This window comes from Mustela putorius, unplaced genomic scaffold, assembly GCF_011764305.1.
Source record: "Mustela putorius furo isolate JIRA1106 unplaced genomic scaffold, ASM1176430v1.1 tig00000083_pilon_pilon_pilon, whole genome shotgun sequence".
NCBI lineage: Eukaryota > Metazoa > Chordata > Mammalia > Carnivora > Mustelidae > Mustela > Mustela putorius.
The window spans coordinates 13,786,260-13,811,419 of NW_025421273.1; the positions used below are offsets into that span (position 1 = coordinate 13,786,260).

Here is a 25,160-nt window from a genome sequence, read left to right on the forward strand (position 1 = left end):
TGGGCAGTATCTGCTGGGGACGGCTGGGACAAAGTGTTTCTTTCCAGACACATCATAGGAAGAACGATAACCGTGACAATAACTGGCTCATGTGCAGGACCTCACAAGCCGGATTCTGGGCCAGGTCCTTGCCGTACAGTAGCTCAAATCCCCAGGGACTGGGAAAGCCGTGGAGTGCTCACCAAGCACTGACTCGCACCAGACGCTGGTCTCCATGTTTGAGGAGGACTATGTCCTTGAAACTGCATGGAAGTCCTGGGGAAAGCTCTACTGCCATCCTCACTTCTCAATGGGGAAACTGGAGCACAGAGACGTTAAGTAACCTGCCCAAGGTCACACAGCAAACACATACCAGAACTGGGATTTGAACACAAGCAGTGTATCTCCAGAGTTGTGCTTGTAACCACTACCCATGACCCCTGTGAGCTGGAATTCAGAGAAGAGATGTCTTCTGGGAGCACACCCAGTGGACGGGCAGCAGGTGTCCCCTTGGCACGTGGCTTCTAGTTCCTCATGTCCTCTTCCTTCGAGGTCTTTGTCCACAGATGTTCCCTGGTTCCCCAGCTGGCAAATTCCTGCTCCGCCTCGATTTGGTCTGCGCCCCCTCCTCCAGGAAGCACTGCCTACCTCCCACCCTGGGCTGGATGATCACCGTTCACTGTGTCCCCTGGGTCCTCCAGCAGAGAAGTGAACCCTGACCATTAGCTCTCGTTGTAAACAAATGATGACATTCATTACCTTTTTGGGGGGGGAAATGGTTGCCTGCTGCTCGTGAACAGCTTGGAGGCAAAGCCTAGAGTCCTGGGTCTCTCCGGGAGGCTGCCTCCTATGCTGATGAGCCCTACTGTCTGCCCCAGGCTCCACTCTCACCCATGCACCGCAGACACCCCAGCACCCACTGTGATCAGGGCACTTGCTGAGGTTCCCACAGGTGGGGGATCCCTGAAGGCAAGGCCTGAGGGCAGAGCATAAAGGTGAAGGACAGAGCTGAAGAGGGCTGGCTGAGTCTGGAACCAAGCTCCGTAGGGACAGGCCTGGGCTGGTTCTGGTTTCCTTGCTTGGTTTCCTGGGTCTATCCAGGCAGGTCGCTTACCTTTTCTGAGCTTCAGGCTCCTGACCCTGAAATGGGCTGAGCAGCCCCTCCCTGGCCCTGGTGTGGACCAGGACAGAGGAGGTGACTACCAGAGTCCAGTGCAGGTGGGGCCCAGGGTCATGGATATCCGTGGAATCCAAGTACAGAGAGAGATGGTGCAGGGGGGCATGGGAACCAGGAGACCTGCGTCCACCATGAGCAAGCTCAAGCTCCCGTGGGAGACAACCGAGGCACGGAGGAGTGCAGGGGGAGAGGTGAGAGAGTCAGGGATGCTCAGAGTTGTCGCCTCTGTCCCTCAGGCCAAATTGCGCCATGCCCGCTTTCATGCCTCGGAGCTTGTGCTCGTGTCCAGGACGAGGACCGCGAACGCGGTGATCCCCAGATCACCAAAACAGTACTCCCCATAGACGCTCCCCAAAGACTCTTCTCCACGGTAGATCTGTATCACGGAGAAACCCCACTCCAGGACTGAATTGCACAGTCATCAGGGAGACAAAGTCTCTCTTGCCCGCAAAGCCTCAGATAGGTGAGCTCTCTGGAAACGTTTGCAGAGCCAGCACATGAGGGATGGGGCTGGACAGGGGAGGAGGGAAGGTGAGAGGAGGGATTGAGGACAGGGTGAGGCCCAGCCCCACACCCAACGCCTGCTGGGGCCCCCTCATCAGTCCCTGGGCCCCACCTCGAGGATGTCGATGACCACGCTGTCCTCCGCCTGCCGGGAGCTGCGCACGTCCTCCAGGACCAGCGCATAGCGCACACCACGTGGGTCCGACTGGTACAGGTTGTAGGTGTCTGTCTGGTACCACTCCTGCACCGCCACAAACACCTGGCTCTCGTCCGTGCTGATGACCTGCAGGTCCTGCGGACACGGCGGGGAGAGCGCAGCGTCAGGGGCGGGAGGCTGAACTCAAGGGGGCAGGACAGGGCTCGGGCCTGGCGGGTTGGTCCTGGTTTTCTGGGAATCAGGTTGACCTCGATTTTCACCCTGCTTCTCCCTCAGCCTTGTGACCGAGGGCAGGTCCCCTGACCTCCCGTTTCCGCCCCCTGCAGCATGGGGATGACGTTCCAGCCCTCCCTACTGGGCTAGGGGAGGGAGGACCTGGGCACAGAGCAGGCACCCTGAGAGCTCAGCCTCCCAGCCCCACGTCAGGCTGTCTGCCTGTCTGTTCTTCCTGTGCAGAGGACTTCTTCCTCCATGCACCCTCAGCGGTCACCCCTGCTGGTCCTGCCCTGGGGATCAGGCGAGTCCTCTGCTGGTACATTCACTCAGCACGCATTCATTAGGCACCTACTGTGTGCCAGGTACTGTACCAGGCACCAGGGCTCTGCGGGGAGCCACAGGTGGGCTCTGCTCTTGGGAACATACCCTGGAGGTGGTGGGGAACTGGATTAAGTCACGCGTGTCCTCTCTAGGCTCAAGGCTCGGTTCCAGATTTACAGTCAGAAACAGAACAAAACCCAATGACATAAAAAGGAAGAAAAAGGAACCCAGGGTTGCCCTTGCTCTGTTTGCCTTCTCTCTCCCAGCCAGCGCCTGGTGCTGCATGGGAGCCCCGGGAATAGGCCAATTTTAAAGCCGTAACAAGCGTTTCCTCCAGCGTCTGTGACTCCCCTTCTATCACCCTGAAACTCCAATCGCTGGGCTGGCAAGGCAGCTGCCAAGACAGGCACTGAGAGCAGAGATGAGGCCGGTCCCGCCAGCCAGCACCTACAGAGGAGAGGCGCTCCCCTCCGGCCCTGCCCAGTGCAGGGCTGCGGCCCTTTGTGGGGAATCCTCTGTCTGCATCATCTGGTATTAGAGCAGGCAGGCTCCATTCTCTAACAAGGCGCCAAGTCTCTATTCTGACCAGTGGAGCATGGCCTCCAGTGGAGGGAAGGACTGGCTGCCTGGGTGGGACCCTGTGCTGATGGCCCTGCCCCTCCCCCCCGCCTAGCCACCATGCTGTGCCGCCAAAAGCAGGGGCTTTGCAGAAGGACTTGGTGGTATGAAGCTCCAACTAAGCCCTTCCCCCTGAGGGAGGAACCCTGGCAGCAAGAGCGGGCGCCCTCTGTCTACAGACTTAAATCCAACACACAGAAGTGACTGCAACCTAGAAGCCTGTCACCAGGGGAACACTGTGGAGGTCAGGGCCACAAGGCTTGGCCATCCCCACCCATGACAGGAGAGAGGAGAGCGGTGGGGAGTCCCAGACAGGTCCCGTGGCACCTGGCACAAAAGCAAGCTGATCGCTATCCTTCTCTAACCCCCTCCCCTCCCGTTTCTCCGCTCTTGGCCACAGGACAGGCTGCACCATGCACCGGGGTTTTGGCCATCCTGCTGCCTCAGCAGGGGACAGTGCTCCAGGGGCACAGGCTGGGTTTCCAGCTCAGACAGCGCCCACACCTAGCATGCCACCAGCACTTACCGTCACAGCATGAATTCCAACACTTAACAAACGTCTACCTTGGGGCTTTCTGCCACGTGTGACTCACGTGTGCTGTTCATGGACAGTGTGCCACCTGTTCTCTCACGTGATACGGGGAACATGTCCCTCTCTCATGACAATTATGCACAAACACCATTTTTAATAGTGTATGCTATTCCATCTCCCGGTTGTGCTCATGTCTTTGAACGATTTCCCCACTGCTGAGCCTTTAGCGTCTCCAACACAACGTGCAAAAAAAAAAAAAAAAAAAAAAAAAAAAAAAACACAACAAAAAACCCAGTTACAAACGTTTCTAGACAGACGTCTCGGCCTCTCTGATCACGTCCCAGACATAAATTTTAAGGGAAATTGCTGCGTGGGAGAGTACGAGCACATTTAAAGCTCTGCTTACATTGTTAAATGACCATCCTGAGAGTCTCTATTCATTCCTGCCTCGCCAACACGGCTGGAGGGGGCCCACCGCACTTCCTGCCAATCCCAAGAATGATTTTTAAAAAATCTTTGCTGATTAGAGAATAACGATAATGGGTAATAGAGAAGACATATATACATGCGGTCGTGGCTTACATTTGAATTTATGGAATTCGATCTCTGAAAGGGAAAGTCAGAAGCCGGAAGACGTTTGTCGACTCCGATTTTAAACAAAGGACACAGAACAGATGTTCATATGTGTATTTGTGGATTCGTGATGTGCATTTGTATGTATAAATAGATACATATGTGTCTGGATGGCCTGGAGAGATGCGTGGAAGGAAACACCAACGTTGCTGATACATGTCATCAGGTAGAATCAGGTTTGGTTGTTAGTAACAGAAACCAGAAAAAAGAAAAGTGGTTCAAACACAACAGCGCCTTCCCCCACATGTAAGAGATGCCCAGAGGTGGACAGTCTGGTATGGAACCACTACAAAGTCACCAGGAACAGAGGCTTCTTCTGGCTCATCATTCCACCACCCCATGGCATGGCCCTTGTCCAAGATGATAGTTAGACCTGTAGTCACCATGTGGACTTGTAAGCGAAAGGGAAGAGGAGACAAAGGCTTGTCTTAAAGGGGGGAGGGGCTCTGGGAAGTCTCTGATGGTGACTCCACATACGTCCGTGCCCGCCAGATGTCAGGGACCTCCACTTCCGTCCATGCCCGCCAGATATCAGAGACCTCCACTTCCATCTGTGTGCACCAGATGGGAGAGAACTTCATTTCTGTCTGTGTCCACCAAATGTTACAGACTCCACATCCGTCTGTGCCCACCAGATGTCAGAGACCTCCACTTCCATCCATGTCTGCACATGGGAGAGAACGCCATTTCCAGCCATGCGCACCAGATGGGAGAGAACTTCACTTCTGTCCATGCCCACCAAATGTTAGAGACTCCACTTCCATCCATGCCAGCCAGTTGTCAGAGACTTCCACTTCTGTCCGTGCACACCAGATGTCAGAGAACTCTACTTCCATCCATGCCCACCAGATGTCAGAGACCTCCACTTCTGTCTGTGCCTACCAGACGTCAGAGACCTCCACTTGCATCCGTGCCCACCAGATGTCAGGGACCTCCACTTCTGTCCATGCCCATCACATGGAAGAGACCACCACTTCCATCCATGCATACAGCAAATCACCACCTTCTGCCTCTGAGGTTTCCAATGAATAATCTGCTGCTTACCTCATTGAGGACCCTCATATGTGATGAGCTGCTTTTCTCTTGCTGCTTTCAAGATTCTTTCCTCGTCTTTCAGTGGTCTAATTACAATGCATCTTGGTGTGGAACGCATTGTGTTTCACTCCTTGGAGTTCATCAGGCTTTTTTAGATATTTATATTCATGTCTTTCATTAATTTGGGGGAACTTGGGCCATTGCTCCTTTTAAAAAAATATTTTATTTACTTTCAAGGAGGGCAGGGAAATGAGAGGAAGGGTAGAGGTAAACTCAAGTAGACTCTGTGCTAGGTGTGGAGCCTAACACGGGGCTGGATCCTATGACCTATGAGATCATGACTAGAGCCAAAATCAAGAGTCGTATGCCTAACCAACTGAGCCACCTAGGAGCACTGCCCTCCCCCCAATCCCCATTGCTTCTTTAGACAATCCCCCACCACCATCTGTCTCCTCTCTTTCTGGGATGCCCACAATGTATGTGTTGGTTTACTTGCTGGTGTCCCACTGGCCCCTCAGAGGGTGCTCATTTTCCTCAATCCATTTCGCTTTCTGTCACTCAGACTCCTTAATATCAATGGTCCCACCTTCAAGTTCTCAGAGTCCTTCCTTCTGCTCAAGCCTACTTTTCAATCCATCTAGTCAATTTTGCTTTCAATCATTGTTCATTTAAGCTACAGAATTTATTTTTGGTTCTTTTTTTATGTGTCCAATCTATTTCTTCATTATTTCTATTTTGGTCATTTGTACTTGGTTACCTTGACTTGCCTCATGGTTTTGTTTAGCTTTCTGAGCATCTGTAGGACAGTCCCATTAAAGTCTTTGTCTGGTAGGCTCGCCATCTGGTCTTCTCAGGGACAGTTTCTGTTGCCTTTTCTCCTGTTATTGGATTGTATTTTCTTTTTATGCCTTATAATTTGTTGTTGAAAACTGGACACTATAATCTGATAATATGGTAACTCTGGAAATCATGTTCTCTCCCTTCCCCAGGGTGTGTTGGCTTCTTGTTTCTGTATCAGGGATCAGGTGGAGGTAGAAAGTTACGTGAGCCTGAGCTTTTCCCTGGGCATGCATGGTGACTTTGCTAAATTCCAACATACGACTTGTTGCTTTTGAATGTCATGGTCCCTAAATGTCCAAGGGGGTGGGGGGTGGAAACAGGGTCTGGTCCTTTAAATCCCTTGGAAGCTGCTTTGGCTGGTGCAGGTGGCAACAATGGCTGTTTTTACCACAATATCTGCACTTCCATGACCATAATAAGCCATCAACCCCCAATGCAGACCCCCGGTATTCAGAGAACAAGGTCCCCACAGCCACCCTGGCTCCTGTAAGTGGTGTGCATGCTGCTCTGGGCCCTTGAGCACAGCTGCCTGCCACAAGGCTGAGGTTGGGGCATGGGCTCCTGCTATCATGGGAAGAGCTGAAATTGTGGAAATTAACTTTGACTTACTGTCCAAACATTCCCCTGGATACTGCAAGCCCTTGAATAGACTCCAGAGTTCTAAAACAGGTGATTTGGACAGATGCTGCAGCATCCACTGTTGCCTAAGTGAGAAGTTGAGAGGCTGGCATTCTACCACCATCCATGCCATCCTGTCCTTCTTTGTTACTTTTTTTTTCATTAAGATTAATTTATTTGGGGGAGAGAGAGAAAGAGAGAGAGAGAGCATGTACATGGAGAGGGGCAGAGGGAAAAAGAGTCTCCCAGGCATACCCCCTGCTGAGTGGGGAGCCCGACACAGGGCTCAATCCTATGACCTGTGAGACCCTGACCCAAGCCAATGCCAAGAGTCAGATGTTCAACCAACTGAGCCACCCATGCACCCCTTCCTCCTTCCTTCTTATGTTTTATGGGTTTCATTTTATTGTAGAAAGTTTATTACAAATAAAGGAATATCTTACTTTAAAGTAAACTTTCATGTAACCTATGCTTATGAATGGTTTCAAATAATCAAGGATTCTCTGGAGTTTTCCCCCTTGTCTGATTATAGCCTTCACCTACTTTTTTTTTCTCTGTTAAGGAAGGTGACATTAAAAAAAAAAGTCATTACAGGTATGTAATTCAAGCAAAGGATGCTGGCAAATATAATAAAACCTGTCCACCTTTTCCAGTTTCTGCAGACAGGTAAGTTACAACAGTAGAATGGTACCAAAGGTGCCTTTTAAAGTAGAAGGAATGTTGGAAGAACCGACCCAACATGGAATCTGGCAAAGGTCTGTTGACACTGGTCTGTTCTAACTTGGCCAGTAGGAAGGTGGGGACCCTTTTAGAAGGTGCCAAGCTACACAAATATTTAAGTTCACCAAAGAACAACAAAATCTGATTAGGAAATTCAACTATCCAATTCTACAGGTTGTTGGTGGGAAACCCTATGGTCTGACTGCTCCCCTGAATTTGGGGGAGAGGAAGCAGACGGGCTATGTGGCTGGGCAAAGTCCTCAGCAAGATGAAACGTGGTCTCCAGGGGTGGGGAGAGCTCCCGAGAGCAGCCCGGCTCAGCCATCATCCCCTGCTGCCTGTCATGGATCCCGGGCTTGGCCCCAGGCGAGCGCACTTAGGGTCCATGTGATCACCACGATCCAAATGCGTGCCTGGTCTTCCCTTGAAAACTGATGACATGGGGACTTGTAGGAGTCTCACTCCTGTCACCCACTGATGATGCAAAGCCTGTGTCTTCCATCAGAGCCTCAAGATTCCTTTTGATGACCCCTGTTGTCCCCAGACCTGGAGACAAAGGAAGCTGGCAGGTGGCACGACCACTGAGGGGCTGCAGTGGGACACACACAGGGTGCTTTCTGCAAACCCCACGGGTGACTTGGAGAAACACACACTCCCACCTCAGCCCCTCTGCAGGCAAGGACTCTGAGGCCAGCACTCGAGGGCACAGAGGTTACAACTTGTGGCCGTCGGCTCCTCAGAATTCCTTCAGAAATGGCCTGGCTGCTGGTCCAGCTGCCCCAGTGCCAGGGACCCCATCCCCAACTCCAGGACATAGGGCCCAGGACACAGGTGCTTCTGATGCTGTGGCAACCCAACCCCAGGATGGTAGCAGGGTGGGGGAGAAAAGCCCCACAAGCTGAAAGGGTCCTTCAACCCCAGGAACACCCATGCATTTACCCTCCTTGGAACCATTAGCTTTCTATTTCCTGGCTCAGCACAGCCTGGAGTTAATCTCTGCAACTTTCTTTCTTTCTTTCCTTTTTTCCCTTTCTTTTCCTCTTTCTTTCCTTCCTTCCTTCCTTTTCTTCCTTTCCTTTCTTTCCTTCTTTCTTTCCCTTTCCTTCTTCCCTTCCATCTTTCCTTCCCTTCCTTTCTTTCTCTCCCTCCCTCTTCCTTCCTTCCTTTCTTTCTTTCCTTCCCTTCCCATTCTATCCCATTTCCTTTTCTTTTTATTTATTTAGTTATTATTATTTTTAAATTAAATTTTCTTTTTTTTATAAACATATAATGTATTTTTATCCCCAGAGGTACATGTCTGTGAATCACCAGGTTTACACACTTCACAGCACTCACCATAGCACATACCCTCCCCCATGTCCATAACTCCACTCCCCCCTCCCAGCCTCCTTCCCCCCAGCAACCATCCCTTTCCTTTTCTTAAGAATTTTTACAAAGTTTTCTTAAAATTTTAAAGAAAACCCACAAGTACTCTCCTTGTTCCTGGCTCAGGAGAGGTGTGCCCATGCCTGGTGCAGCCCAGCACAGAGGCGGGTGTGGTGGGCTTTTCTAATAGCACATGGCCCCTGGCCCAGCAGGACCCAGAGCAAAGATTTCTTCTCTCCACCCCCACCCGCTGCTTTGCAGCCAGGCTCCTTCCTGCCCCAGGCCCTTTGCACAAGCCCAGACCTCCACCTGCACAGCTTTCCTATAACCTTCCGACTTCAGAGGAATTGCCCCCTGGGGGACGTCCCCCCATCCCATTAGCCTTCGCCTCTGCCCCTCTATCCCTCACCAGGCAAAGTACAACCTGAGATCATGTCATATGTTTTTCTGTCTACTTGGTTTTCTGCCTGCTTCCTTGCTAGAAACCCCCCAAGGGCAGGAACCGGGATATATGATTGACAGCTATTAGCCTCAGACCCTAGCATGCTTCCCAGCTTATATTTGATGCTCAATAAATATGTGGAGGAGGAAGGGCTGCTCCCATCTGTGCTTCTCAATCATAAGCACATAGGATGGAGGTCTGGGAAGTGGGCCATCCAAGGTCCTCTGGTGGAAGATGTGGTATGAGGCTGGTCTCAGACCAACTTTGGTTCTTAACTAGCTGTGTGACCCCAGACAGGTTACTCAGCCTCCCTGAATGTCCATCACCTCTTTTGGGACCTGGGAACATCATCAGCAGGGAGGGCACTGTAGAGTTTGGTCCCAAGGTAGGCCTGGGGCATGGCCTGGGCAACCCCCGACCCCCTTCTCTGCCTGCCCAGCAAAGGGGAAAGAAATAACATTAACTGAGCACCTACTAGGCACTGTTGCCAGATTGGGGCAACTGGAATGCAGAGGTGAACAAAACAAGAAATGCCTCACACATGCAAACTCCAGATGAAAGCAGGAGATGGATACAGGGGCTCACCAGCACCCTGAGCATCAGAAAGGAGGGGAACGGGGTGCAAGATGGAAACTAAGGGCTGGACCAGCCTGAAGAGGCCCTCATAAGAGACTATTGAAACATCACATGTGCCGGGGTCTGGAGTAGAGGCTGACTGGGCTGAGGGGAGAGTGCGGTAAAGTCCTGATGACCAGATGGAGCCAGGCATGAGTCAGTGCAGGTTCAGGCCCCAGGGTCAGGTGGTACGGGGAAACAACTCGTACCTTTGGCAGTGCGTACTTTGGCAGCTTCATCAGGACAAATTCACTGCGACGATAAGAGATGTAGTATTTGGTCCGATTGGTTGAAGTTGCCTAACAGCAAAGAAAAACACCTTTTTAAGAAGCTAGGTTCCATTCAAGCCAGGTCTTCATGAATGAATTTCAGCTGGTGAGAACGTCCTTTTACTTTGCTTAGACCTGCTCTGCCCAAAATGGACAAACTCCTACTCACCCTTCAAAGCCCCACACCAAACACCCCTCCCCTGCTACATTTCTCTGTTAGAACCAACCTCCATCCCCATGCTCTCTTGGCACCCATTTCCCTATACCCAGGTTATAGAATAAGGTGGGGAAGTTCTCCTCCCCAGGAATTATCCTGGGGAGAGTATGGGGTGGAGAAAGAGACGAGCCAAAGTTAAGCTCAAGCCACCAAAAACAACCATCAAACCACAAAGCATGAGAATCAAAATGAGGGGTGACCCGTGCTGAGATGGTCCACGTGGCAGCTCTGTCCTGAGTGCCATTCCTCTGGACTCCAACAACCAGCCCCACAAACTGTGATCACTTCTGTTGTAAAGAGAATATCGAGCACAGAGATGAGTTGCTTGTCTCCTGTGCGTGATCACCGACGGTGATCACGGTGGCTCTCTCTTGAACAGGGCGAGGAGAAGAGAGTGGGAGGAGAGGGGTGAGGGCAGCAAATGGGCTGGGAGAGGGCGGCCGCCCAGCAGGAAGACGATGGGTGACGTCTGCATCTCCCCATGTATGTGCATGTGTGTGGGTGTGGGGACCACACGGTGTGAGTGTGAACACATAACCTCGCACATGTGTGTCTGCTGTGTGCAGGCACATGGAGGTGAACTCTATGCACAAGTGTATGAGCCCGAGTCATGCTGCGCACACACATGTACGTGTGTGTGCATACGTGTGTGTGCATACGTGTGTGTGTGTGTACACACATATGTGCACAGCAACGCAGTGCCAGGCTTAAGAGCTTGGGCCATCACGCATCACGGCCTGGGCTCAGGTTCCAGTGCCACCACCAGAGCCATGTGGCCTTGGGAGAGTATCCCCCCGTAAGTGGGGAGGACAAGAACAGAGGCAAAGCAGTGGGGCAGTTGTGGAGATTAGCACTGGGGCACGAGGCCCCGGTAGGAACTGTTGTTACTACAAATCAATGAACTACCACAGGCCCACGGTGTGCAAAGCATCGTGATTACAGGGCTGACCAGGTTTCTATAGGCATTTCCATTCCAAGGGCAGGGGCTGTGAGGTCTGTGGTGGTCTGGCCTTCGGGTCCCCCGAGCAGGCGGTGTCAGGATGGGGGAAGCACAGGGGTCCTGGAGCTCAGAGAGAGTACCCTGGGGTGGGAGAGGCCAGGCAGACTTCCTGGAGGAGAGGGCATGCTCCATCCTCAGAAGGAAGAGTCACGAAGCCCAGAGAAAGACCTGTTTAGCAGGTTAGGGAGGATGCTGGAGAGGGTGGATGAGGAAGTCAGTGCCCCTTCTCAGAGCCCCGTCTGCCAGCAGATGAGGTCCTCGGATGGTGCAGAAGGGTCAGCAGCCCTCCCAGACTCAGCCTCGACAAGATCACGTTCTCTGGGGAGTCCTGCAGGGATGCTCAGCCAGCCAGGGCCAGCCGGGTCCATTCCTGCCAGGAGCTGGGGGTGCAGGCAGCCGGTGGCACAGGAAGAAGGAGGCCAGCAAACCTTTCCCAAAGAGCCAGCCTTGCTATGGGCAGGCCACAGGCCGAGGGGGCTTGCGGTTCAAGCCTGAGGCTAGAGGGGGCACGAGCAGAAACACCGCCATCCCTGAGATGCAAATGTGACCTGTGCCTGGGGAAACGGGTCGCGCTGAATGCAGCAACCCCTTCATGGGGGAGCCAGCCTGCATGGCACTCGCCTCTCGAGAACCGCCAACCTCCTACTGGGCCACTGACCAGTAGGAGCAGGTCTAAAAGGCTGACCCGTGGCACTGCTTCCCTGAGCGGCAGGTCCTCTACCAGACCCCACAGGGCCTCTCCCGGGTCGGGAACACAGCTGGCTTCCATCTGAGCCTCTGGGCAGCCAGGACCAGTCAGGCCCATTTGATAGGTCAGCACAGTAAGGCTCAGAGGCAGAATGATGCCTCTTCCCAAAGCCAGCCGGGGGCACCTGTAGAGTTAGACCCTCACTTGTGTCACCCTTGTCCCCCGAGGCCCAGACCCTTCTTTCTGGAGGCTAAGGTCCCATCCCCGGCCCACAGCATGGCTTTAGCAAATGAACCAGCATCACGAGCTGCTCAGTGCCTTGGCTGGGGGCCCGGGAAGTGAACTTTTATGTTCATCACACACTTCGTTGGTGGGCGGAGTGGTGGGAGAAGCTAGTGGGCTCTGCGCCGGGGTCCTCCAAGGACCAGGAGGGAGGGGAGGGAAGGAGGGCAGGCAGAGGCAGGACTGGTCCCAGGGCTGACCATGGGCTCTAGGGAACCCGCCCAAGGTAAGAGTCTGCAGCAAGGCAGCCCCTGGGCAACCTCTAAGCCAGGCTGCAGGAACAACTTTTCTGGGCAGTTGTTGAGAAAGCTGGGAACCAACTCAGGACAGGGGTCTGATGGATACCCGTAGCCCCTGATGGCATGAGTCAAGGCTGGGGGCAGCCCGCATTCACAGGGTAGGGCGTGTCCAAGGTCAGACCAGGCCACCGTGGCCATGAGGATGGAGACAAAGCCAAGCACAAATGGCAGCCCCGTCTGAGCACACACAGGGCAAACCCCAGCAATGACCAGGCATCCGTCTCAGCAGCAGTGAGCGGGGCCATGTCTTATCCCACCCTGTCTGTGACCTTGGCAAGCCTGGGTCCTTCCAGATCAGACTTACCAGATGCCCAATCACAGAGCACCCTGCATCCTTATAGGTGCCCCATCTCTCCCCATACTCCACCCTACTACAGTCAGTCACCTCTGACCAAGCTGCCCCCCAGGTCCCCGGCACACATCCTCCCTCTAAATATGTACATAGAGCTCACACCCTGCATGTAGAGACTAATGTAGACAATAGAGGATGACACCTGTGGCCTGGCTGTGACCAAGGAAGGCAAAGGACTAGCTGTGCCAGTGGACCTGAAGGAGATAGAGGTGGAAGTCAGGGAAGGCTCCCTGGAGGAGGCAGCATGTGAGTAAGCCTTGGCAGCACAGGTGGAGAAAGAGACATGGGCATTTGAGGGACAGGGACCAGAGGAGGTAATCACACAGAAGAGACTGGAAATCATGGGACATCAGAGAGGTCAAAGAAGAACAGGGACAAGATCTTCTTGGCTGGCCTGCTCTAATGGGCTGGGAAGCCCCTGTCAGTTTCCCAGGAGATCCTGGTGTATTCTGCAGGTGGACAGGGCAGCTGGGCTAATAGAACAGCCCTGAGGGCCAAGGAGGGGCTAGGAGTGGTGTGGAGCCTTCTCCATAGGAGCTTTTGGACTTGTCTCATGGGGTCCCAGAGGGCAGGACAGGGGCCCCCGACAGAAGCAAAGGAAATGTTCTCTCAGTGTCAGAATGAACTTTCTAAAGATCCGAGCTCTCCAGGAGAGCACTAGGCTTTTGGGAAGGAGTGAGTGAGCTCGCCATCCATGGAAGTCATCAAGAAGTGGTATGAGCAGCTATTCACTGGGGTTTCCGAATGGTCAGACCCTGTGTCTTTTACGAGTGGTCCCAACTGGGACCTGAGGACCTGTGTGCACAGGCAGTAGAGTCCTGGGTGCTGGGCTCTGCCCAGCTGCTACCTGGCCACCGAGGGCAATGACCAGAGACAACCCCTATCAGTTCCAAAGTCAGTGAAACCAAACAGAGCAAACGGCTCGGGCTCAGGGACTCCGAGCTAGGGGAGGTCCCTCCCTGACTCGAGGTAGTGGGTTTGCCAGCCTTGCAGGTGACCTGCGGCCACCATGCCCCGGGCGGGGGAAAACACCAACAAATCAGCGCTTTAAAGTCAAACAGCGAGTTCCGCTTCCCCTGTGTGGCTTGCCCTCCCGACTGCCCACTGCCCATCCCGAGGGGCCCAGAAGCAACCTGACCTTGAAGAAGATGTAATTGTCCTGCACGGTCAGAGAGCCTTGGTCAATGGGGCCCGGGAATGGAGCCGTCAGAGTCTTCTCGGAGCAGTTGTAGATCTGGCAGGTGACATAGCGAAACCCTGCAGGTGATGAGAGCCAGCACAATGTGTGACTCTCACGCACTCCGGCTCTGGCTGCAGGAGCAGCCCGGCAGCCTCAGACGCCGAGAAACGCAGGCCCGCTCTGGCCTTGGCCGGATCCTGCTGTGGGGCTGAGGCTCAAAGGACCAGCCCTGGGATGGCACCTGCCGCCAAGCAATGGCGGTGACGTGCCAGGAGCACTCAGCGGAGGTGCTTTTAATCCTTGGGACGACCCTACCGTGGTCCCATCCTCTGGATGGTGAAACTAAGGCAAGAGAGGTCAGGTAACGTGCCTACAGCAGGGTCGCCTGGCCAGCCTCCAGCTGCTTGTAAACAGAGGTTCACGGGCACACAGCTGTGTGCCTGCTCCTCTGGGGGTCAGAGACAGTCGATCTCCTGCAGCAATGGCAGAGGCCTCCAGGCTGGAAGCATCCAGCAGCTGGCCCTTGATGGGGAAGGGCTGCCGACCCTGGGTCAAAGTCATGCCAGTGAGAGCCGGGATGTGAGCAGAGGATCCTGTCCCCCTTCAGCGCACTCTCACATCAGATTTCACATCTCATCTCGTCTCATACGCAAGCTCTGTCTTGCTGGGAGAGGGACCTCTGACGGACCCAGGCATACTGTGGGTGGGACACTAACTTTAGGGAATACACTTCCATTCTTTTATAAGTATTTATAGCCAGGCAAAATGGAATGCACAGTTCGCAGGCAGCCACTGTTTTTACTTCAAGCCCTATTTTTCCAGGGTTTGGGAGATCCAGCGAAATTGCCAGGTGGGGGGTGAGCCTACATGCCACAGGAAGTGACCCCTCCCAGCTTGCAGGGCCGCAGCAGGGTTTAACCCTGGCAGCAAAGGAGCCCACGAAGGCACTCCAGGTCATCAGCACCTTCGGAGCACGTCCTGCCCACGGCCCTGGATGACTGGACAGTGTGGACAGTGCCCAGGGGCCGCCTCAGGGCGAGAAGACCCGCGCCCTTGTTCAGGGGCAGGATAATCTCCGTCTCGGGGGCTCTGCGGTAAAACAACTTGGTGAAGATCTAGGGAGAGCGGCATGCAGGGGGCCTACGGTCAGCACGGCCGTGCCACCGCCCACTCACACCTGAACCCTGGCCACCTCGCTGACAAACAGCCTGGCCACTCCCTGCACTCAGCATGGACTCTCCTGTCCTGGGCTCGCCTGCTGGGCACGCGGTGGGCAGACTTGCCCAGGCCCGATTCAAGGTCAACCATCTGCTCACGCACCTGTTCACTGGCTCACCCACTCACTCAGTCATTCCTCACTCACTCATTCATTCATTCACTCATTCATTCACTCATTCACTCATTCATCCACTCACCAATTGACTCACTCATTGATTCACTCCATTCACTTTCTTACTCATACACCACTCATTCACTTATTCATTCACCCACTCACTCATTCATTTGTTCATTCCCTCACTTATTCATTAATTCACTCATTCACCCGCTCATTCACTTACTAATTAACTCACTCACTCATTCACTCAGTCTTTCACTCACTCCCTCCCTCGCTCACTCATGTGTTCATTTACTCACTTATTCATTAATTCGCTCATTCATCCCCTCACTCACTGACTCATTCATTCATTCACCCCATTCATTTTCTCACTCATTCACCCACTCGTTCATTCCCTCGCTCACTCCTTCATTCGCTCGCTCACAGGGACCCTGCGACTGCTCAGGGCAGCAGGCATTTGGTCATGTGCTGCGTCACATGGCAGCTCTGCCGGGGACATGGAGGTGAATCAGTCAAACCTCACCCTGTCCCCATAGGGCTCCAGGCGCAGGGCGGTGTGCAGAGCTGTGACGGCAGCCCAGGCACTGAGAAGGTGAGAGGCAGGGGAGGTGGTCCAAGAACAACAAGAAACCCAAGAAGGAGGGCTGGGGTGAGCGCTCCCAAGTAGGGGTGAGAGCCAGGGAGCATGGGGAGTGACTGAATGGCTCAGGCTGGCTGGGGTAGGTGAGTGACAACTGGAGGAAGGACCAGAAGGTCCGGGCACCATGTCCCTGAGTGTGCTGGACTGGACTCTAACGGGGCTCCCAGGCTGGGGTGGGGGTACCACAAGTCAGGAAGCAGGGGCACATGTGGTCTTTGGTCGAGGGGACACCACTCCAGTGGCACGTCGGTTCTGGGGAGTCTGGGGCTAAGGCCTCCTCCCCCTGAAGAGGGCAGGTAGTGAGACATCACCACTGGGTGAAAATGGCTCCCCTCATCCAGGATGCCGGCTTGTCCCCTCTCCTCGCTGGATGTGGGGATATCCCGAGAGACAACCACACCCGTCATTGCTGCCTTGAGTCCTGGGTTGGGGGGGGTCAGTCCCCATATCACCCTGGGATGATCTCAGATTTGTGGGTGGAACACAGTGGGAGCTGTGGTCTCTACTGGCCTACAACCCTGTGAGTGCAGCCAGCCCGGAACCCCTCTGAGCCTTGTTGTGGGGAAGCAGAAGCGACTGTAACACCCGCCTCCCCTCCCAGCAGGACAGTAGATCCTAGAAAGAGCTGAGAAGGTTAAGGGGCCCCAGCTGCAGCTTCACTCCAGTAGCACTGAACCCTCCCCCGTGACGTCCCCACACTGAGCGCCACGTGTGCACTGACCCTTTTCCCAGATGAGGACACCGGCGAGCAGGGAGGAGAGGTGACATCCCAGGGTCGGGCAGCTGGCCCGTGGCAGGCTGAGAGCTGACGCCACTGCTCTGTGCTCAGCCGGTCTCTCCACGGCCTGGCCCTCAGTCTGCCTCCCACCTAGTATGTCCTAGCCAGAGAGCTCTGCCGCTTGGCACTTGTCAACTCCCACCATTTATTTGTTAAATGTGAACGTACAGAGGTTCACTCGGAGAGAAGTCCAGCAGGGGGAGGCTTAACGTCCCCAGCTGCGGGGTTCTGCAGTCAGAGCAGTGAGATCACTGGCATGGCACCCGCTCTGCACTCCTCCCCTCCTTGCTCCCGTGGCTTCTGCAGTGTAGATGGCATCCAACCCTCCCCAACCAGGCAAAGGGCAGGGCTGTGCCTTGTTCACCTGTGTCCCCGGCAGGGTCAGCACTAGCCCTGGTCCACAGGGGACTCAGTAAGCCCTTGCTGAATAGTGGGCTCTGATATCCTGGAAGACACCATGGTTCTAGAATATTCCATAGTTCTAGGGCCGGTGCTCCTCTGTCAGGAGCACAGAAGATCTTTCTCATAGCATATCAGGCCCCTGGGCGCATTCTGGCATTAAGCCAGCTGGGTTGGGGTGGACCTGCCTCATTAAAGGGGAAGCCATCAGAGGCCTCCACACTCACTAGCAAGGGTGGGGGCAGAGAGAGCAGGAAACACTTAGTGCTCAGGGGCCGAAACAAATCACCCTCTTAATGGACTTTTCCAGTGGAGTCGAGCTCCTTGACTTCAATTTACCCCCAGCTGGAAAACAAGCACATCAAAAGTTACACCACATCATAACATAGCGAGGTCAGCTCTGCAGGGCCAGCTCAGGAAAGGAACGAGGGCATAAAAGGACACCAGGGGACACTGGGTGCCCACACCCCTTCCGGCTTACCTCCTCCGAGGTCCTGGGCTTCCATGTGGACCAAGTCAGGGTCGGCGTCCACCCCAGACACGGCCCTGGAAGAGAGTATGTGGGGGTCAGCGCTGGACCGAGTCCCAAGCCCCTCTCCCAGTTCCTATGTCAGTCCCTGAGTCCCAGGTAGCTACCAGGTCTCCCGCAGCTGGAGCCACTCTTACTCTGTGGGTGTGAGAGCACAGTCCTCCCCACCTGCTCCTGGGGAGGTAGCCAGAACTCGAGGTTCGCTTGGTATTCTTCTTTTTGTGGTACTCTTTATAAAAGACTCCCCTTTACCAAAGGCCTTCACATTCCTTGCCTCTTGACCATGGCTGCTTTTGTTCTGTTTTGTTGGTGATCCAAATACTCCGAGGAGACTAGGTGGGCCTTGGGAATATCACCTTGAACTTGCAAATTAGGACACTGAGGCTCAGAGGAGCCAAACGGCCCCCGACCCCCACCCAGGGGCACACAGCTCTACAGGCAGAGCCCCGACTCACACCCGGCTCCCTTGCCTCCACCACACTGCTCCCTGCCCACCACCCACCATGGTGCCGGCTCCTCCCTTGCCCATGTGGGCCCAGGGCTCAGGCAGCGCCCAGGATGCAAGGGGGCTTGTGGCTGCCCACGGGAGCCTTCCACAAGAGCCGAGGAGAATAGACGAAGGCACGTCCTTGGGTCTCCACTTGTGGGGAAGGCAGGGACAGGGCCGACAGCCTCGGGGACCCCCGGCACCCAGCACCCACCCAGCACAGAGCCTGGCACCTCAGAGATCAAGGGCACACTCTCTAAGTGAGAAGACCCTGGCGGGGGGGGGGGCGCTGCCGTCCACTGGTGCTCCAATCCGGTGGCACCAGCCACGAGGCCCCCAGGTCTATTTCAAGGTGAGGTTTGCTTCAGGCTCTTGTGAACTCCTGTGCACTCCCAGGAGCAAGGTCTCCTGCCTGACCATTGTCTCTCTTTTCTGAATAAAGTGGCATTGTTCCCTTGATCAGGGGCACTGACCTGTCTTCAGCTGCTGGTGGGGTTTTAGTGTGACTGCCGGTCATTTGCAGGGTGCGGTAGGCACACCGGCCGGCTCCTTCACTGCCTCACTCATCCCCTCCCTCTCTCCCTCACGAATTCCCTCCATCCCTCCCTCATCCATTCATTATTTCCCTTATTCCCTCCCTCCTTCATTCACTGACCCCCTCCCTCACTCCCTAATTCATTTATTCCATCCCTCATTCGTTCCCTCATTCATTCATTCATTCATTCATCGACTCATTCATTCATTCATTCATTCATTGACTCATTCATTCATTCATTCATTCATTCATTGACTCATTCATTCATTCATTCATTCATTGACTCATTCATTCCCTCCCTGACTCCCTCGCTCCCTCCTTTACCACCTCCCTCATTCACACATTAATTTATTGGCTGACTCACTTGCATGCATTTATTCATTCCCTTCCTCACTCTCACTCATTCACTCCCTCATTCCCTCATTCCCTCACTCACCCGCTCACTCCTGCACAGACTCACTCACTCACCCCTCAGTCTGCAATTGCCTCCCCTTAGCAGGGCTCTACCCACCCCCCAACTCTCTGGCTCTCCCATTGGAACATCCCCACAACCGAACTCCAGGAGCCCACACCAGGTCCTGGACCAGGCAGGGGCCCAGCGGGTAGGGGTCCCTCCCCAGACACCTTTGGTCATGGTTTCTGAAGACCACTCAAGGCTGGATGTCCAGCCACGCAGCTAGAGCCCAGCTCCCTGCAGGGAAGGACACAGTGTTGACCCCCATGCCTTCCGGTTTGTTGGGGTCCCCAAAGATGGCCTGTGGGGAAGCTCCTTGGTGTACTGCTTAGAAATAGCAGATGCATGAGACGAGCCCCGGGCAGGCAGATCTCTGGAGACCTCAGTGCTCCGGGGACAAGGGCCGTTAGCTCTCACCCCTGCTGAATACCACCAGATCTTATAAACCCTCAAGGACTCTGCACCGGGCCGGGAGTGGGGTGAGGTCTCTCCTCACCCAACCTCCACCGCCAAGGCCCTGCCACTTGTCCCACACCTGGATAGGCGCTGAGCTGATGGGAGAGGAAGGCTGAGGCTTTGTGGGTCTGCTCAGGCCCCAGCAGAGAAACAGACCCAGATGTGTGGCCAATAGCATGCCCCCACCCCAGACAGAGACAGTCATGGTCCTGGGCTGCTGCTTATGGACGGCAGGACCCCAGAACTGTGCCTTGGCCTCCCTGAGCCTCAGTCTCCCCTGCTGTCATATGAGGGAAAGACGACCAGGGTCTGAGAAGATAATGCATGCAGACCCCCGGTATGGTGCCTGGTAGACGGTCAGCACCCATGATGTGGCCACTCCCAGAGGAGAATGTTCTGGTTTTGTTCCAGGCCCACTGAGACACCACAGGGAAGGCAGTGAGCAGGAGCCCCTGGTGGGCCCAGAATGCAGCGGGCCTCCCGTCCCCAGGCTGTTCCCACAGGGGCCCCCAAGACCACGCTAATGAGCTCACTTGCTGTTCAGCCTCCCAAAGCATGAAGGGGTCCAAACCTCAGACAGAACGCAGGCTTTGGCAATTCCTGCTGTCAGATCAAGGACAAAGAGCGCCCTAGAAACGCTGTCAAAACAGTGTTATTCACTGCTTGGAAGAGGGGGGCCCGCGGCTGCCTGTCACTGCATTCCAGGAGAGGTTCCCGGGCCCCAGGGGCCAAGTGTCCGGCCTGATAATCTCTCACACATAACAACTCAGGGCAATTTGAGAAACTTGGGGGAGAAATAATTTGATTTGCGCAAGATAAAAACATGTATGAATTAGTGCCAATTTACCTTGCAGTAACTGTGGCAGGTTTGCCTCCCGGGCCTGAGCGATCCCCGAGCACCTGGTCCCGCCGGGGACAGATGCACAGCTGCGCTTCGCCACTCTGCCAACCTCTCAGGCCCTGGCTGTTGGGAAATGGCCCCTCCTTGGCCTTTCCCACCTCCTGGGGGCCCTGGGGTGGCCACAGCTGACATCAGTGACAAGGCCAGTGATGGATGAGGCACTCGGGGTGCCAAGTAAGGAACACGGCCCTCCCACAGGTGGCCATGTGGCGGAAGCCAGCCACCCCCCACAGAAGTCCCACAGGCCAGCTGCTAATACTCCAGTTAGTGAGGCGGGCTTCTTCCCTCCGGCCTTGAGGCCATAAACCAGGAAACGAACTCCTTGTGAGACACACGGAGCACGGGAGGGAAAGGAGAGCTCCTTCCACGGGGCTTCTCTGCTGAAGAGACAGGACTGTGGCCCAGTGAGAAGGCCAGTGCATAGTCTGTCCTACAAATGAGGTGAGAAAGGGAAAGGCTAGGAGTGTGTGTGCACGCACGTGTGCAGGTGTGCTCATGTGCTAGAAAGAGCCATTTGGTCGGAAGAACATGTGTGGAAGCCACGTCTCTCCAGGGGCAGTTTGGGCAGAAGAAGGGACCATGGCCATGGCCGGCAACCGGCAAATGGGGGCCCTGAGCCAGCGGGACTCCTGGCTTCCACGCCCTCCACGGCGCTGCCCTCCAGCACTCAGCCCGCACGGGCCTCACTCACGCAGCTTGACCAGACTTGACCACTGACCAGTCTTGAGCACCAGAGTCTCCCCACTGAGGCAGAGAGGCTAGAACATGGCTCAGATGGATCACTGAGTGGCTCCCAAGAGATAGCCCAAGTGTGGGAGGAGAGCCCGGGCACTGGATCGGGCGGGGGAGTGGGGCCAAGGCAGGCAGGGGTGGAGGAAGCATGGGGTAGGGGAGGCTGTGTGGGAGGGGGGCAGCTAGTCAGGGGCTGAGTTAGGACCTGGGGCAGGAGTGGGGAGGCAGAGGAGGTGGGGAGGAAGAAGGGCAAGGGGTAGGAAAGAGGGAGGGAGGGAAGGTGTGGAGGGGGGAGGGGGAAAGTGAGGGGAGAGGGTAGGTGTGAGGAGTGGGGGGCAGGAGTGGTGAGGTGGACGAGGCAGGGTGGTGAAGAGGGGGAGAGAGGGGTGTGAGGAGGAGAAGGAAGTGGAGGTAGGGAGGAGAAAGGAGGGGTAAGAAGGGAGGGAAGGGGTTTAGAGAAGGAGGGGAGGTGAAGGAGGGGAGGTAGGGGTGGTAAAGGGGAGGCAGGGGAGGTGGGGAGGATGAAAGGGGAGGGGTAAGAAGGAGGGAGGGAGGGGAGGAGGGGAGAGGGCAGAGATGGTGAGGAGGAGGGAGTGGCAGGGGAGTTGGGGAAGGGACATGTAGAGGGGAGAGGGAGAGGGTGTGTGGGGGAGAGAAGGAGAGCAGGTGAGGAGGGAGAGAGAAGGGCTGGTGAGGAGGGGGAGGCAGGGAAGGTGAGAAGGGGGAGGTAGGGAAGGCGGGAGGAGGAGGCAGGAGAGGTGAGGAGGGGGAGGCAGGTGTGCTGGGGAGGGAGAGGCAGGGGTGGTGAGGAGGAGGCCAGAGAGGAGGGGGAGGCAGGGGAGCGGGGAGGGGGAGGAGAGCAGGTGGGGAGGGGAGACAGGTGGTGGGCCTACTGTGTGCTGGGCACATGCCAGTTTGAGGTACTTGGCTCCTGTTTGCACCCTGGAGGAAGCAGGAGCTCAGAGAGGGACCAGCCCGCATCAGGTTGCACAGCTGGGTCACAGGTGCACAGGTGACCTGGGACGGCGAGCCCCGCCTCTCCACCATTTCCTAAGTTCCCGGCAGAGTGGAAAGAGCACCTGGAGGTCCCCCTGGGGTGAGGAGTTCCATGGCTGGGATCAGAGGCAGGAGAAGGTGGGGAGCCCTAAGCTGGGGGCTGTGGGGGAGGAAAGGGGAGCCCCCGCCCTCAGGGTTGGGGGGGGTCCCCATTGTGGGGAGGCTCTTACCAGAACACATGGTCTTTGGTCACTCGCTCCCGCAGAAGCGTCCACTTCTTCCCCAGGTCCGATGACACATAGAGCTTGGCAGAGAGAAGAGAAACAGAAGTCTGGTCATGCCTTGAGGATGAGCCTCTTCTGAGCTGGAGTGACCCTTCCTGGACGATGAATATGCCCCAGGCAGGCCCCACACCCACACCTCTGAGAGGCCAAGGGTCAAGCAGAGGAGCTCCAAGAAGAGCCACTCTTGCCCCCCAGGCCTGCTGGTAGGAACTGAGGGACACTGGCCAGGCAGATCCCCAAGCCAGGCCTGGGCTGGGGATGGTCAGGATCAGCCCCCTGTGCGCTGAGTCCCGAGGCAGGGCTGTGGGAGCCTGGGGGTGGGGGTCTGTGCTTGCCACACCAGTGTCCCTGGGCACAGGGCAGTGTGATGTTAAATAGCCTGTAAAAAGCACTGTGACAGCCTGTCCCTGACCCCTTGCTGCCCGCGCCCACCTTGGAGAGGAGAGCCACAGCTGAGGGAACTCGGTCATGGGTACTGGGATACTGTCGCGTGTTGACAGGCAGGAGTTATGCCTGCAGAGAGCACAGTGTAATGCAGGGACTTGGCCGGTCACTACGCTGGACGCCAGAAACAGATGGAGCATTGTGGGTCCCTCCAGCAATAGAAGCAACCCACCAGGCCAGGCTGAGAGAGGCTGCAGGCCCTCCTGACTTTGCAACATCTCTCATATATGCTGGACCCCGCAGGGCACACGTCCAGCCCTGCGGAGACCTCCGGGCTGCGTGCAGCTGGTAGGATGAGGTCCTTGTGGGGCTGCAGGGCTCCCAGAACACAGGTGCCCCGTCTGCCCCTCCCCTCATCTCCCTCCAGCTGGGCCCTGAGTCAGCCTGGGGGCAAGAACTAATGCTGCCCACCCCCTTCCCTGAGCTGGGTTCTGGGCAGGTCTACAGTCCAAGTCCCAAGGCATCTTTCATTGGTGGTTTTGCCAAATTTCCTTTGCCACCCTCCCTGGCTGGGGGGTGGGGGTGGGTTTGTGGGAACGCTGAAACGTCCCCTCCATTCCTGAGAGCAGCGTAGGCCGTGGGGGTGTTAAGGGATCTATACGCCCATGAAGCAGGACACATACGGAAATCCTACACAGCCCACACGGAGCCCAGAGACCCAAGCATTCTGTGGCAGAGGCAGGGCTGGGCGGGGACACTCGGTGGCCACTCCCCAGCTGAGAGGACTGCTGTGCTTGGGGACAGAGAAGACCTAGTTCCCCTGAGCCCTGTCTGGCAGGTGCTGTGCTGCCTCAGTTTCCCTGAGAAGATGGTATGTTTTGCAGGGGTGAGTCCGTGGCTTGAGAGATCATGGGGTCCCGTAGCCGTAGCTCACGACGGACTCCACAGTCTGTGCGACCCAGCTGCATGACCCCTCAAAGCTCCCTAAACCTCAGTTCCCCACTTTCCTAAAACAGAGATCCAGATCCTGGCCTTACTGGGATGTGTGGGCTGATCCCAGGCACCATGGCAAAGCGTTTGCACAAATGACATTCCCCTTGAATCCTGTCGCTGTCATGCAGGGATCTCATCGACCCAGGGCTGCTGCCGAGGGCCAACCATGTGAGCATGTGCCGAGCTTGTCCCCTCTCAGACACTCTCATGACATCTCTGTGAATCGGACGCTTTTATCAACCTGTTTTTCAGATCAGGAATGGCAGCTAAGAGCAGCTGAGCAATATGCCCTGGGGTAGTTCACTGGCAGAGGCCAGATTTGAATTCTCCGTGCTTTGAATGCCCCTTCCTTTATTCCTCTGCACTCAAGACGTGTCTGGAATAAATCAGTTAAGCAGAGCAATTTCAAGGCCAGACCTCAAGAGGAAGGAAGGCCGAAGGCAGCCACTGGACCTCAGTGTTTCTGTCTGTGAAATGGGTCTAATAAACATGCCAAGAGTCACCAGGATTAGAGCTCCCGACTGCTGGCCTTCAGGGCCAGCAGGACACATGCTCCTCTTCTGACCCAGCTTGTCCTCATCGGGGACCCAAGTGATGGGAGGAAGTGAGGTCATGGTGTTGTCCCTGCTGTTGTTCTCGAAGGAAGGGTTTATGGAATCTCTGAAGGGAAATGGGCTCTTCATGCATCAGCCCTGTGCCGTCCTGGCCTTCAGTGTGGGCAGACATCCCCCATCCCGGAAGCCTGCCCTAGACCTAATGCCAATCCCCCACTAGCTCCCAAGGTCAGGACTCCAGGCCTGTCCTCACCACCCCAGCAAGTCACCGAGTCCAAATGAGCTAATGTCTGCCACCTAACCCACAGCTGCTGTACCCTGAGCCTACTGAGCCACCTGCACCCCTCCTCTGGGTCTCCTGTGGCTTCCTGCACCCCTCCTCTGGGTCTCCTACCCGCAGCCCTCAGCCCTCCCATCCAGCCCTTGCTCCATGAGAGAGCCACCAGGCTCTTTCTGGAACACACACCTGACCACATCATTCTCCTGCATCAGACCTGCCAGGGGATGCCACAGACCTTCCTTGGGATAAAGCCCACACTCCTCGTGTGGGCACTCAGGGCCCCTGGGCTGTCTGGCCCATACAGCCCCCACCTCCCATGCCCCCATCATGCCCCACTCTGGGCTCTTGAGTGATGGTGGTGCT

General features: G+C 55.6%; 1 protein-coding gene across 3 annotated transcripts in view; it reads right to left on the bottom strand.

Moving 5' to 3' along the window:
• The window catches only part of SORCS2 (sortilin related VPS10 domain containing receptor 2), a 419,778-nt gene that overhangs the window by 41,863 nt on the left and 352,755 nt on the right, over nucleotides 1–25,160 (bottom strand). For all 3 annotated transcript variants that reach the window (XM_045075320.1, XM_045075323.1, XM_013045841.2), the window contains exons 5-9: nucleotides 22,533–22,606; nucleotides 17,694–17,758; nucleotides 14,018–14,136; nucleotides 9,982–10,071; nucleotides 1,773–1,952 (exon numbers count right to left, since the gene is read on the bottom strand). In XM_045075320.1, coding sequence (XP_044931255.1) covers nucleotides 1,773–1,952; nucleotides 9,982–10,071; nucleotides 14,018–14,136; nucleotides 17,694–17,758; nucleotides 22,533–22,606 — 528 coding nt within the window. The remainder of the gene's footprint in view (nucleotides 1–1,772; nucleotides 1,953–9,981; nucleotides 10,072–14,017; nucleotides 14,137–17,693; nucleotides 17,759–22,532; nucleotides 22,607–25,160) is intronic.